The 14,770-nt window shown below is 39.4% G+C and overlaps 1 protein-coding gene across 2 annotated transcripts in view; it reads right to left on the bottom strand.

The window, feature by feature from the left end:
- pgap1 (post-GPI attachment to proteins inositol deacylase 1) overlaps window positions 1–14,770 on the bottom strand; it is a 184,058-nt gene that overhangs the window by 133,556 nt on the left and 35,732 nt on the right. The window contains exons 6-14 of one of the 2 annotated variants that reach the window (XM_085985823.1): window positions 11,865–11,917; window positions 11,158–11,224; window positions 8,767–8,872; window positions 8,630–8,688; window positions 8,446–8,541; window positions 8,057–8,106; window positions 3,945–4,010; window positions 1,312–1,363; window positions 352–432 (exon numbers count right to left, since the gene is read on the bottom strand). In XM_085985823.1, coding sequence (XP_085841949.1) covers window positions 352–432; window positions 1,312–1,363; window positions 3,945–4,010; window positions 8,057–8,106; window positions 8,446–8,541; window positions 8,630–8,688; window positions 8,767–8,872; window positions 11,158–11,224; window positions 11,865–11,917 — 630 coding nt within the window. The remainder of the gene's footprint in view (window positions 1–351; window positions 433–1,311; window positions 1,364–3,944; window positions 4,011–8,056; window positions 8,107–8,445; window positions 8,542–8,629; window positions 8,689–8,766; window positions 8,873–11,157; window positions 11,225–11,864; window positions 11,918–14,770) is intronic. The other variant, XM_085985822.1, reaches the window with a different exon arrangement.

The raw sequence follows: 14,770 nt of genomic DNA, 5'->3' as shown, positions 1-14,770 counted from the left end.
CAGTTGGTTCCTCGACATATTGGTCCAGGAAACCATCCCGTGTACCCTCTAGGAATTTCTCTTCGACAGTATTGTTACTAATTTGATTAGCCCAATCTATGTGTAGATTAAAGTCACCCATGATAACTGCTGTGCCCTTATTGCAGGCGTCTCTAATTTCCTGTTTAATGCCATCCCCAACCTCAACATTACTGTTTGGGGGTCTGTATACAACTCCCACTAACATTTTTTGCCTTTGGTATTTCTCAGCTCTACCCATACAGATTTCAGCAGTGAAGGGGCTAAAATAGAAATATTTGATATTAATGGAAGTAGACAAGATTGTGTATATGTCATTTTGTTTTCACTTACCCGTTTATTAACACTAGCCTTAGATATATGAATGACAAAATGAGAGAAAGAACGGTACTCTTCCAGATTGAAGTTCACTATCTGGAGAACAAACAGCGGATTAGTATATAGAAGATATGATTTGTGTTGCACTGTAATTAAACCAGCCATCTCAGAAAATCAGGGATGATAATCCTAACTGAAGGTACTACCAATTAGTTAAAGTGCCAGTCCAGATTTATTGGTCAGATAATTAATTCAAATGAACTGATGCTGGATATCAATGTGTTCCAACAGCTGATAGAAAATTCCAGTTAAAATTGTCTTCCAGGTGACACGTTTGACAAATGGAATTCGTACATAGTACATTGACAGAAAAAAATCTTGAAGCCTAATGTTGGAATATTTTGAAACTTAAAATTTGATCATATATTTTGTAAAGCTACTTCAAAATTGGAAGGACAAAATGATCAGAGTGCAGAGAATCAAAAGCACATTCTTACAAACTCCCAGCTACTTCTTTGGTCAGAGCCTATACTGTACAAACATTCCTGTTGTCTCCTTCAGTGCTCAACTAAGGATACACTTAGATTGAATGCACTACTCACATTGCATACTTGAATTGCTGCTAACAATCCACAAGTATCAATATTTTTCACTTTACATTCTAAAATCATAATCCTTCACCAAAAGGAATTTCATGTTACAGATTAAGAGGGCAGTCAGTGATGCCTGAATGAACCATAGTAAAAAAAACAATGGGAGCTGATAAAGGCAAACAGGCAGCATAATGAAAGCTAACAGTCTGCGCAGATTATTTTAAGAGGAAAACCAAAAAACAATAGATTATTACTCAGAAATAATTGGTGTCAGAGCTGTACACAGTACAGGTATCACATTAAAATGTTGATAGAAGGACAACCTACCTAACTAAACTGAATACAGGTAATACATATAATTCCAAGGAAATTCTAAGCTTACCTTGTACATTTTCAGCAATTCTGCTTTCCCGGTCAAGTCAATACCTTCTTGGCTGCATGGGAAATTTAATTGCAAGACAGAGTGTTTATGGTAAAAGAAAAATAGAACTGAGGTCGATAGACACTGCAGTGGATCAGAGAACTCATGCGACATTCCCAAGCAAACATTAAAAAAAGTAATTCAACAAAAATATGCAAATTGCAAAGAGAGTAGCCACAGCAAAATCTAATCATGCACATTATATAATTCACTACATTCCCTTCAGGATTAAATGTCAAACATGAAAAAGAAACAGAGTGCACTAAATAAGGATTAAGAATTTATATGGAATATATAAAAGCTTTGATTTTATTTCTATTTTGTTACTGCTAAATCAACACTAATTCCTGAAATGAATATTTCTTGATACTAATGCTGTTTTTTATGTCATCCAATTTCTGAATTTGTTGAAAGTGAAATGAATTGTTAGCTATTAACGGTGATTAAGTTCTTAATCTAGTCACAAATTATAATAAACCATGTTAAATTAAGCTGATCAGTTTGAAAAATATGCAACTTTTCTAATCTTCAGGGTACCTAACAAACTGCCAGTTTTCTTCCAACTTTTGAACTTTATCAAAGTCTTTACTTCACTAGACTATGAGGGAAATTTTCTGAGTATGCACTGGCTGTGAGCAACTTTCTCCGCCGACAACACACAAGGAAATCACTGACACATCGCCCACAATTCCTGTTCACCGAAAGGAAAATTGCAGAAAGGGTGCCATGATTTCCTTATAAGTACTGGTGGTGGGCGAGGTTCCGCACAGGTGCATGTTCAGTAAAATTAGGCTTATTGCCCATCTGTCGAAATAATGAAGATACAACTGCATACAGTATGTGTGATCTTCAGAAACACCTTACACAAACACCACCACAGATGTCACATATTAGAAGAGGCAAAACATCTCCATAGCATCCAGCCGATAGTCTACAAGCATGGGACTACAATAACAGGTTTGTAAAGAAAGAACTAAACATAGTTGGGCAATCATTTACGATATTACAACGGTATTGTTTGATGTCCTGTACAAATATGCCACACCAGATTAATTGGTATCAATAATTTTGATTAATTCAATTAAAACAGGGACCGAGTCACTGAACTAATTACGCTAACCCTATAATTTACAATGTTAATTCATTGAATTTATTATATATCGATATTCCCTCTCAAATGCTAAGCCTCAGTTATGATGGAGGTGGAACTTGTTTTCCAAAATTCTGTGCTTTGAACTCAATCTTTCCATTCCCAACCTATTCATATATCCCTATACCTCTACTTCTAACATATTTGTGGGTCACATTGAAAATATTTTCTTCAGTTTATACATGATATTTTCATTTCAAATTAGGATTGCTTCTATCCCAATCCACATTATTCTTGTTGGGCGGAACAGTGGAATAGCGCCATCCACGGACCTCTCCCAGACTGCACTGAGACCTACTTCCGCAGTGCAGACCCAAGTTATTCTTCTCTTCTCTCAAGCAACTACTGCAACTAACTTATAAGGAATGCAATTGTGAATGTCAGTCAAAAGTACCATTTGAACTTGGGATATCCAACAGAGTCCAATGCTTTTATTAAAAAGTTTTAGTTTCGTCACTCCGAGCACTGACTTTTCAGCTTTCAAAATGTGGAACATTTGTACAAATGAATTGGCGTACTTTTTCCACCTCAATTTTGAAGTTTTTTTTTGTGTTTCTAGGTCTCAGGATATCTTGGTCTCTGCACCAAAACAACCAGCTGCATTGTAGGCAAGTAAAATGCTCCCAGACTTCTCTCATTACCTTTTTTAGGCTGATCACAAGATGTGTAAAAACATTCCCAGGGTGAATCACTTCTGCTGCTTGGCACATGGCCCAGCCAAGACCAGGAAATAATGGGCCACTGTCGAGGAGAGTCTAACACTCCATGCCCCAAATGGTTGCAACGCCAAAAAAGTCAATAATTTTCCACATCGATAATGGTTAGAAACTGGAGTGAGACATGCAAGGAATACTTCTTTTAAACTCTCAGTAATCTTGACATAAACTAAAATATCTCAACATAAATTAAAGCATCCTGACCACCTTGCAGATCTGTTTTTCTAATAAATGTATTACTGTAGTCCTGAAACAGTTATCCGTGGTCTAAATGTGCTCTTTACAGTCAGGTTTTGTTTAAATTTCAAGCGCATCAGAATTCGGGAGCAGTGAATATCTGAAGCTTATATAATGCAGGTTTAACAATTATTTACATTTGTTGTCAACTATTTAAAGTTATAGTCCTGAAAAACAAAACACAGACTACAGCTGTTACAAACTGCATCGAGAAGGGAAGCATCATCACATCTACAAGTGCACAAGGGCAGTCAAAAAATTACATGCTTAGAAATCTTCCAATGATGCATTATTGCAAACTTCTGATTTAAGTCATATGGAAAACTGAGGTGTGGGGGTGGGGGGAGGAAGGATGGAGAGAGGAAAGAAAGGAGTGTACACTGTGTTGGAACATGCACTGGTGCAAGTAGGGGTGCCTTTCTGGCATCGGGAATCAGTTACATGAAGCAATGCAGACACTAGCCCTGCAATGCAACCAGCCCATGTCATACCTAACAGTGAAGTACTTCAAGCGGTCATTGAGAGCATAAAAAGGGAAAGGGTTCCATTTCCCAGCACTATCATAAAAGAACAAACAAAACATAAGTCAGAAAATAACAAGGATTATGCTGAATGCTAGCTCTACTGATAGGAACCAACAGTCACGGAGGAATCTTAAATCCCATAATAACTGCATCAAAAGGTCATACAATACAGATATATCCCTTCTTCTCAGTACCATCATTTCTTATCCTGTCCTTGCCAAGTATAAATGAAATATCAGCCCACAGGATTCTCATGAAAAATATGGAAATAAGATTTAGCTCATCAACAGATCACATTTATCCTAGGTGCACTAGGATTTCAATCACTGTGCCCACCACTATTTGTTACTAATATTGGTGCCCTGATTTTAAACTTCTCTATAACAATTATAAACATTGCTACTTTTCTTTCCGTCTTGTTTTTGGTAAGTTATATTTTCTCCTCACATCTTACCACTTCTGTAACCAAAGGTATAAAAGTCAGCTAAAAACAAATGTTCAATTTCCTCCCTTCAGCTACACTTGGGAATATAAAACATCTAACCTGCCTATGGTGTCAACCGTGGCTCAGTGATAGCACTCTCACCCGAGTCAAAAGGTTGTGGGTTCAAGTCCCATTCCGGAGACTTGAGCACAAAATCCAGGCTGTATCCGGTCAGAGGTGCCACCTTTTGGATGAGATGTTAAACTGAGACTCTGTCTGCCCTCTCGGGTGGACGTAAAAGATCCCATGGCACTAGTTGAAAAACAGGAGTTCTTCCGAGTGTCCTGGCCAATATTTATCCCTTAACCACCATCATTAAAATAGATTATCTGGTCATTATCACATTGTGGTTTGTGGGCAAATTAGCTGCCGCGTTTCCTACATTGCAACTGTGATTACACTTCAAAATGGCTGTAAAGCACTTTGGGATGTCCAGAGGTCGTGAAAGGTGTTATATAAATGCAAGTCTTTTTTTCTTTCTTATTTCTGGGGGCAGAGACACTTTTATTGTGGGTTCCCTGCTGACCTGCTAAGTGCATATAGCCATTCAGTGCAAAAGTAAGTTTACATTGCAACACAAAATAGGGTCAAGATGTGGGATTGGCTCTGGGTGGGCCTGCCACCACAGAAAAAATGAACATGACCAACTTACAGGCTACAATCCTACCTTCCATGCTAAATGAATTTTGCAGACATATATAACTAATTGATTCTGCACAAGGTAAGCAGCTGCTGGAGATGAATAAAATGGCTACAGACACCCTATGGAGAGGCACTGGCTCAGAGTTCAATTAAATTCACCAGCACATAAATTATTCATCAGATTCATGTGCGTGATATTCTGCATTGTTTGTATGGCTCTTTAGCACATCCAGAAATAGCAAATAATGCATCCTGAACAGGTCTCTGCAGAGCCTGGAACAAAGTCATAGTAAATAAAGGGTAGAGCAGCATCTGGCGGTCATTTTCCTCAGACCAGAGCAACAAAAAGGTAATATAAAAGTACCTGAAATGGGCACACAGGCAACCTGATCCCAAAGCTCTGCCCGGGTCATTTTTTCACCTACTGCTAGGTGCACAAGTCTATTGCAGGTTGGCTTATCCTTGTGCCTTTATGGGAAGCAGCCCTTAAAACAAATCAGCTAAAACTGAAAACTCACTGTCTGGGAAAATCAATTGTGAGAACATTCCTCCCACGCACTAGTCCAGTATAAGTCAGGCACCATTATACACTGCCCTCTGGAGGCCTTTTGTTACACTTTTGTATCTGTACCAATGCAGTCAAGAGCCAGAAGAATTGCTTGTACATTTCCCACTGACCCAAAACGAAAAAGAAATTTGTGTCCAATGCATTGGGTATGTTTGTATAAGCCAACATACCAAAATCTAGTCTTTAACTCCATTGATCTAATCCAAGATTTCAAAAACACAAGAAAAGTAGCTTTTTCAGTATCCATCAACTAAAACACTCAGGCTACCAAATTTAAAATGTTAACAACCTGGCTGGTTAGCTTGAAATGTCACAGTTTATGCAATTATGTTTGATGAAAAGATGATCCACATTGGTTAATGAAGGAAAGCATGCTATGCCTACAAATAAATGTTATTTTTTCAACTCTGAATATTTGTTCACACATTGGATATACACTAGGATTGAAATTGAACAGTAACTACATTATGAGGAAGGTGGGTCTCCTTAAAATAATTTGTGCTCTATTTTTCTCTAGCCAAAAGGGCAAGACAGTCTGTACTGAGATTTTAATCTGATTCGCATCAATGCTACTCAGCTCAAAGGAGATACAATTAAACCTTTAGCATGCTATGGATGAGTTTACTTATCCCACTACAAGCTTTTTCTGGGGGTCAAGAGAGGGACAACGGGGAAAGAAGTGAGATGCGGGGGGGAGGGGGAAGAAAGGGGATGACAGTGTGACAAATTATAATTTTTCTCTATTATGGATTATTTGTTGGATTCTTCCTGGTTGGTCACAGCATGTAGATGATTAAAAATGGTTACTGCTGGAGGTTTCTGCTGGCTGTGGAGAATAAACAGCTGTGACTGGCTGACATACATACCTCAGGTCAAGGCACAGACTTTGTTCTGGAAGGCCTTGATACACTGATGCTGATTTTGGATACTTAGGGAATCAAGGGATGTGGGGATAGTGCAGGAAAGAGGAGTTGAGGTAGATCAGCCATGATCTTATTGAGTGGCAGAGCAGGCTTGCAGGGCTGAATGGCCTACTCCTGCTCCTATTTCTTCTGTACTTATGATCCCTGCCACTGCCGTGACACTATTGGAGTCCTGTCCAACAAGTCATTCAAAGTGTTTGAAACTGTTCAATGGGTCATGTCATTGCATTCAATCACAGGTGTCCTGTGGGGCTGCTTACATTACATGTATGTTTGTCAGCTGTATTCATGTGGGCAAACATTAATCTGAACCCTGTGAATAGCTAACCATCAAATGCAGTTAAGTGGAAATACTTTTTTTTTAAACTCCTTTTGCTTTGGGGTATCTTCGAGAAACTGGAGCTATATTTTTGACTACAATGCAAACAGACAGCAGTCAAGCTGGAACAATCGGTGGGTACAAGGGTAGTCAGAAGACTGTGGTAATGGACAGTCACATAAAAAGTAACGGTCTAGTGCTTCATGGATTAGTTTTAGGTTAAGAGTTAGCACAGGGAAAGCACATTTGCCGTTTTGATTCTGAAGTGAATAGTGAAGTCTGTAAATCTATTGTTTGGGTTGTATACTGTTCATCTACCCGTTTTCATTTTCAATAATTTGTTCAGTGGTTTATAGTATAAGTCTCAGTTTTTCTGCCTATTAAAGACCAGGAGATATTGTGGGTGCAGATGATGCATTCCAGTATTGAGCACAGTTTCCAGAGTTCTATGTTTGAACCTCGGGTCTCGCAACATTTACCTAGATAGGCAGGCAAAGACAGAGTCTGGTTTGTAGGGCGACACAAGGGCCAGATACAACAGTGGCCAGTGGCACCGAATGCAGTGCAATATCTTGCATAAAAACTCAAAATTGTAAAAACAGTAAGCACAGCTTTTAAATATTATTGTTTGTAATCAAAATTGTGCTTTCAGCATATATATTTCAGGTGTGAATTAATATGGCAGTGTTTGAGTAGCTTTATTATTGGAATATTAGGCTTTCTTCAGCTTTATCATGCATCAACTTAAAACTTAGAAAACTGTCAGCTCAGGGGCTTCTCAGAAGCTGCTGCTAGTGCTCAACAGTGTCCAGATCCCAATTCTTCCACTCAGATGCAATTTGTCAATCCCGTAAGAGCTTCACATCCAGTTAAATTTATTTTTATATAGCTAATCACACAACAAATGGATGACAATTTCCAGTGTCAAGTTTTGGTTTTGAATTTTTACATTCCCATGAAATAAGCAATTACGTTGTTTCAACAGGAAACTAGAGAGTGACGACATAGGGGCCCATCCTTCTAAAATTCTCACCCCTCATTTTTAAACACAAAACTATCAAATAAGTGCTTGATATATTAACATATACTTGTGCACACAAAAGCAGTTTCACAAAGAAAAATCTATGGTCAAAAAGTACTTACCAAACAGACTGGTTCATCTTCAAACAGCCATAGATCCAGTTACTGGGTTCCTGTCAATTCAAAAATCCAGATGCATTCGAGTTTGGTCAAAGTCATTTAAAATGCAACAGAGTTGTATGAGTGGGTGAACTGAGGCACAAAAGTACGGCCTAGGCCAGTCGTAAAAGTATACTTTTGTTTTCAACGTAAAAGGATTTTTAACAATGCTTTGCAAATAGTTGATTGAAAATCATTTCTCAATGCTGCAGATTTTTCCAAATTGAGATGCACAGCACGCCTCTTGTTTTTTCCAAATATATATGAGAAAATGTTGGTGATTTATGCCAGATGAACACCTCAGCAAAAGTTAATATTTCAATATTTTGATCAAAAAAGGCATATTTCCTTACCAAGTTGGTAGTTCGACAATATAAATTACTGTAGGGTTCCCCCTCACTTGGAAGTGGTAAAATAAAATATGCTGCCTTGGGTTCCTGTGCAGAAAACTGAAACATATTTTGACATATATAATTTCAAAATAGAGAAATTGTTCAGAATATGTCGAAGAAGTTTTAAAAAGACAGCATCCAGTACCTCGGGACAGTTATAAGTCCATTTGTATGTTTTAATTTCACTCCACATAGCAGATGAACCTAAAATAAATACACACATTAAATATACTTTATATATTTGGCCAAATCACTCATTTTAAACAATGCACTGCTTCAAACCTGAGAATGAGACAGAAGACTCAAGATTATCCTCAGAGTCTTTTTCTGAATAGTTGACAAAATGATGGTGAAGAACAGACATCCTCCTCTCGAGATCTGTTGTTATCTTAAAAACAAACCATCAGTAAGTCACAACTAAGTATTTGAAACATAAAAATCAAGAAATCATGAGTAATTTTATGACTGCACAGGTCTACAATAATGCAGCCAAACTCTATAACCCTGAAGTAGCCCAATTAGAATTCATCCGATACTGAGGTGATAAATACCTGGTGCAGCCAGTGTGCATTATTCCCACCACTTCAGATCCACCGGCAGGGACCACTTTTATGATGCAAATATACGACCAAAGAGTACACAAGTGACCACAAGTAACACTCTCAAGGCCCAACACACAGCCCTGACAAAGTTTACAGTTCACAATACCTGCGGAGAAAGTCTAACTGATTGGTGAGCAGGCAGAAAGAGCAAAAAAGTATTTTTTTTTTAACAAAAAGGAATTGTAACATGCTGAGCTAATTCTACTATCTTTTCCATGAGGCGAATGACATTTTTTTCTAACTTGTAACCACCATGAATCTCCACAAACAATATTATCACAATTACATCCATCTAAAATCAAAAAAACTTAAAAAAAACACTTTTATACCGCAAGCCAGGTTTTTTTCCCCTATCTAGCAGTATTACAGATCACAAAATAATTACAAAGACACCATCTCTTTTCTTAGATCTATTCTTGAATTGCAAAAATATAAGGAATTCAAAGTACATTATTTCCTCTTGCCACCGACTCCATCCCTCTTCCTAGCAACTGTCTGAGGCTGAACCAGACTGTTCGCAACCTTGGTGTTATATTTGACCCCGAGATGAGCTTCCAACCACATATCCACGCCGTCACTGAGACCGCCTATTTCCACCTCTGTAATTTCACCTGGCTCCATCCTTGCCTTAGTTTCTTTGCTGCTGAACCTCACCCATGCCTTTGTTACCTCTAGACTCGACTATTCCAACGCACTCCTGGCTGGCCTCCCTAGTTCTACCCGACGTAAACTTGAGGTCATCCAAAACTCGGCTGCCCGTGTCCTAACTCGCACCAAGTCCCGCACACCCATCTCCCATGCTCGCTGACCTACATTGGCTCCCGGTTAAGCAACGCCTCGATTTTAAAATTCTCATCTGTGTTTTCAAATCACTCCATGGCCTCACCCCTCCCTATCTCTGTAATCTTTTCCAGCCCTGCAACGCCTCAAGATCTCTGTGCTCCGCCAATTCTGGCCTCTTGAGTATCCCCAATTTTAATCACTCCACCACTGGTGGCCGTGCCTTCAGCTGCTGAGGCCCCAAGCTCTGGAATTTCCTCCCTAAACCTCTCCGCCTCTCTACCTCTCTTTCCTCCTTTAAGACGCCTCTTAAAACTTACCTCTTTGACCATCATGAATCTCCACAAACAACATTATCACAATTACATCCATCTAAAATCAAAAAAACCTTAAAAAAAAACTTTTATACCGCAAACCAGGTTTTTTTCCCCTATCTAGCAGTATTAGAGAACACAAAATAATTACATCTGCCCTAATATCTCATGTGGCTCAGTGACAAATTTTGTTTAATAACGCTCCAGTGAATCACCTTGGGACATTTTTCTACGTTAAAGGCACTATATAAATACAAGAAGTTGTTGTTGTTCCAAAGGCTGTGTGTTAATTTTGTTGTTTTTTTGAACTTGTAAATTATTTCAAATTTTATTCCATAATTCTAACTACTGATACACTGTTGGAGGTGATGTCTTTCGAATGCAACATTAAACCGAGGCCTCATCTGCCATGGGATCAATTAAACCAAGGGCTCGCCACCCTGTTACAGTGGTTCAAATAACATTTAACAATCCCATGACAGCATTCGAAAAGCAGGGATCTCCTAGTTTCACATCCAACATTCCTCCCTCAAATAACACCATCAATAACTGGTCACTTATCCCACTGCTGTTGGAATACAGGTTCATGACCGTGATTTACCCACACTGAATTCCCACCGTGAGGCAGCTCTAAGTGAAGGCCAGGCACTTCCCCACAACAAGAGAGAAAAATACAACAACAAGCAGAGAAGGAAATGGATAGTTATGATATGCTAAGAAAGGAGAAGGATAGGCATTGACTTTTAATAAAACACATGGGGAGCGAATGCCTTGAACCTACCTTGATATAGTGTATTATTCATCCTGTGGATTCATTCTGGAATTTATCATGTAGTTTGGAGTATTAAAGAATTAACTTCAAGTGGCTATTTTCATATCACTACATTTAATTATCCTAGGCTTTGAAATTTATCAATAAAACTTAGATAACAAATACTAATAGTGAATAAAACCTATTCACATAAAATTAAGTCTACCTGATTAGTATGATGATCAACAAGATCAAAAAAAGCTCTAACAGTGGCTAGGACCAGCTCTTTACACCTGAAAAACAAAGAAAGAGCGAGCAGTTATAGCATGTACCTTGCTATAATTAGAATTCTAATTAGGTTACAGCTCATATCTGAAGAATAAAATTTGCAAAGCAGAAGGAATACAGTACTCAATGCATTTGCCCAGAGAAGAGATGAATAATCTAAAATAAAATTAAACATTTTTAATGGATTCAAATGGATATATAGTTTTTCCAATCACTCATTTTATCCTAATGAAAAGTTAGAGAGAAAAACACACATTTAAAATGTGTCAGATCAAACCTAGCAATGTAACAACATAAAAATTAGTTGCCAGTCTTGATTGGACCATCAGGAGTTGCAACATTATGGAGTCTTGACATTTCCCACACATCATGGGGCAATACAGAAGACAAGTCCCTCCAGATCAAGCCTCTACACTCACTGGCAGCCTCTACAGCAGTATTGGTAGCTTAGCAAGTTGGTGAGGAATTTCCCACAGCTTTTCCTAAAACTGACCAGAAGTTTTTTTTTAATTTTGTTTCTTTTGCCCCCAGTTGTTAGCATTACTAGTAACTGACTGAAGTGGTGGGCTTGTGTCCTTTTGAACCTTTCTTTCTTTGTTCATATAATGAGGACCTTGCCTATACCTGGTCTTTCCTTATACTTACCAGACTATGCAGAGATGATCAGTTGAGAGCCATGCCCTTGGGACCGCTGATGTCTAAGAAATAAAAAGAACTGTTAAGTTAGAATGTGTACTGTTGAAGGCTTTATCAAATGCCTTTCCAAAGCTGTAACATTACACACTATTCCCCTGCCAAGAAATACCTAATGTTTGTTTGGTACATTCCCCCAATGGCACAGCTGATCTCAAGAAATTGTCTTGTGGGAAAGGACAAAGCGATATTCTACCACACTGTGGCCTTCTAATAATAGCGAGCAACAGATTCAAGGTACATATGTGGTCAAAGAGCAACTTTGTTACTCTAAAGGAAAACTAGCAGCAAACCATTCTCTTCAAAAAACGCCATACCGGCAGCCAGACAATAATATGATCAAGATGCACATCATTTTTCTATTGTTGCATAGTCAATGATAAGTGCACAAAATATATATATTTTTTAATAATGTAATGTAATGAAACTAGTAAAGCTATGGTTATGGAACTAAATTGAAATGGGGAAGGTCTAAAGTGAAGCCACTGCTGTGGTCTCCCTTCAAATCTCCCATTATTAGCAATATTTTTATGGAAGTCTGAGAAAGTAATGGTGACCAAAAATGTAGTTTAACTATATGGACCCATAGCAAGAACAGCTTAGAAAATGTTGTACATTTTCTGCATCCTTCCTTAAAATACACTGTGAAGCTGGAAGATCTTTCCATGTTTCAAACTTAACTGAAATGGAAAATGGTTTTGCAGAAATCCTCCCCTGAAACACAAACTGCGACTTGAATTTCCAGTCCAGGCACTCACACTGTATCTCCACCTGATCTCTGTTGAAATATTTAAAATATTGAATCAAGTTACAGCACAGGTCACACACCCATCATGCCTCTTCAATGGAAGTTACCTACACTAATCCCATTTCCCTGTATTTTTTATATTCTTCAATTCCATTTGAATTGATGCCCTAATTTCTTCCTCAATTTCCATCGATGGCACCCCATGTCCGAATGGCCCTCTGTATGAAACAAATTCTTCTGACTTCTCCCCATCAACAACAAACCAGGCATAAGACTCAACAATCTTAGACCAGTCAACGTAGAAATGTCTTTCTCACTAATATCTGGGGACTGGTGTCCAATTTAGGAGAGCTATCCCACAGACTATTCAAACAACAGAAAATGCTAGAAACACTCAGTAGGTCAGGCTGCATCCGTGGAGAGAAACAGAGTTAACGTTTCAGGTCTGTGACCCTTTGTCAGAACTGGCATAAGTTAAGAGATGTAACAGATTTTACACAGATGCAGAGGCAGGGAAAGGGGGGAGGGGAGTAAACAACAAAAGGGACAGTCTGTGATAGGGTGGAAGGCAGGATTGGTTAAATGTTGGGGGCGGCAGAATCATCTACCACTATTCAAAAAAGGTGGCAGAGAAAAAGCGGGGAATTATAGACCGGTAAGCCTGACATCGGTAGTGGGGAAAATGCTGGAGTCCATTATAAAAGATGTAATAGCAGAGCACTTGGAAAGCAGTGACAGGATCGGACAAAGTCAACATGGATTTACAAAAGGTATATCATGCTTGACTAATCTACTGGAATTTTTTTGAGGATGTAACTGGTAAAATAGATAAGGGAGAACCAGTGGATGTGGTGTATTTGGACTTTCAGAAGGCTTTCGATAAGGTCCCACATAAGAGATTAGCGTGCAAAATTAAGGCACATGGGATTGGGGGCAAGGTATTGACTTGGATAGAGAACTTGTTGGCGGACAGAAAGCAAAGAGTTGGAATAAACGGGTCGTTTTCCGAGTGGCAGGCAGTGACTAGTGGGGTACCGCAAAGATCGGTCCTGGGACCCCAGCTGTTCACTATATAGTAATGATCTGGACATAGTAATGATCTGGACAACGGAATTGGATGTAATATCTCCAAATTTGCAGACGACACAAAGCTGGGTGGGAGGGTAAGTTGTGAGGAGGATGTCGTGAAACTCCAGTACGATTTGGACAGATTGGGCAGAAACATGGCAAATGCACTATAATGTGGATAAATGTGAGGTTATCCACTTTGGTGGCAAAAACAGGAAGGCAGATTATTATTTGAATGGCAATAGATTGGGAGAAGGGAAAGTGCAAAGAGACCTGGGTGTTCTTGTGCACCAGTCGCTGAAGGTAAGCATGCAGGTGCAGCAGGCAGTTAAGAAGGCAAATGGTATGTGTAGTGTATGTAACCGTTCCACCTTTAAGAGAACTATTTTAAGAGTTGCACTACTTTATCTTGGCTGCTGTATACTGTAATACCGACAGTGACCACACCGATATATAAGTGCTGTGTAAGGATTTATTGGGTAGTTCCGCCCTGACCTTCGACTAGTAAAGACCTGTTAAAAGTTACTCTTGTAGTCTGTGTAGTACTTCTCATTATAACACACAGACTTAACAGTGGCGACGAGTACGATCTTACCCTGCGGCAGAGATACATCCAAGGCAGTTGACGGGCGTCGAGAAGAGGCATCCGCTCTCATCATTCTGCTGAGAAAAGACTCGGGTCTGCAGAGCAAAGGAAGAATTCTGACACGAAGCCTTCCATCAGCAACAGGCAGTGATCATCCCTTCTATCACGGTGGTGGGTAAGCCGATCAGCGACGAGCAGCAAGTCGGCCACGTTGACTGAGTAGGGGAGAAAATAGAAAAACGGAGGATATAAGGGTGGAGAACTCGACCACGGCCGGGGAAAAGAGCCGGACAGAAGTCGGGGCCAGAGGCGCTGAGACTGGGGCAGCGTAAGGCACGGAAGCCGCGGTGAATGCTAACGCAGCCGGTGAGAGAGACCGGGCTACAAGTGGGCTGGGAGACGCAACAGCGTCGAGAGAGAGCTCGACCGCGACCGGTGAAAAAGGCCGGGCAGCTA

The sequence above is a fragment of the Somniosus microcephalus genome, chromosome 4 (genome assembly GCF_052327205.1).
Source record: "Somniosus microcephalus isolate GS21.2 chromosome 4, FLI_Smic_1.0, whole genome shotgun sequence".
NCBI classification, from domain to species: domain Eukaryota; kingdom Metazoa; phylum Chordata; class Chondrichthyes; order Squaliformes; family Somniosidae; genus Somniosus; species Somniosus microcephalus.
The sequence above is the reverse complement of the archived record's forward strand: the minus strand, read 5'-3'. Positions and strand labels throughout refer to the sequence as shown.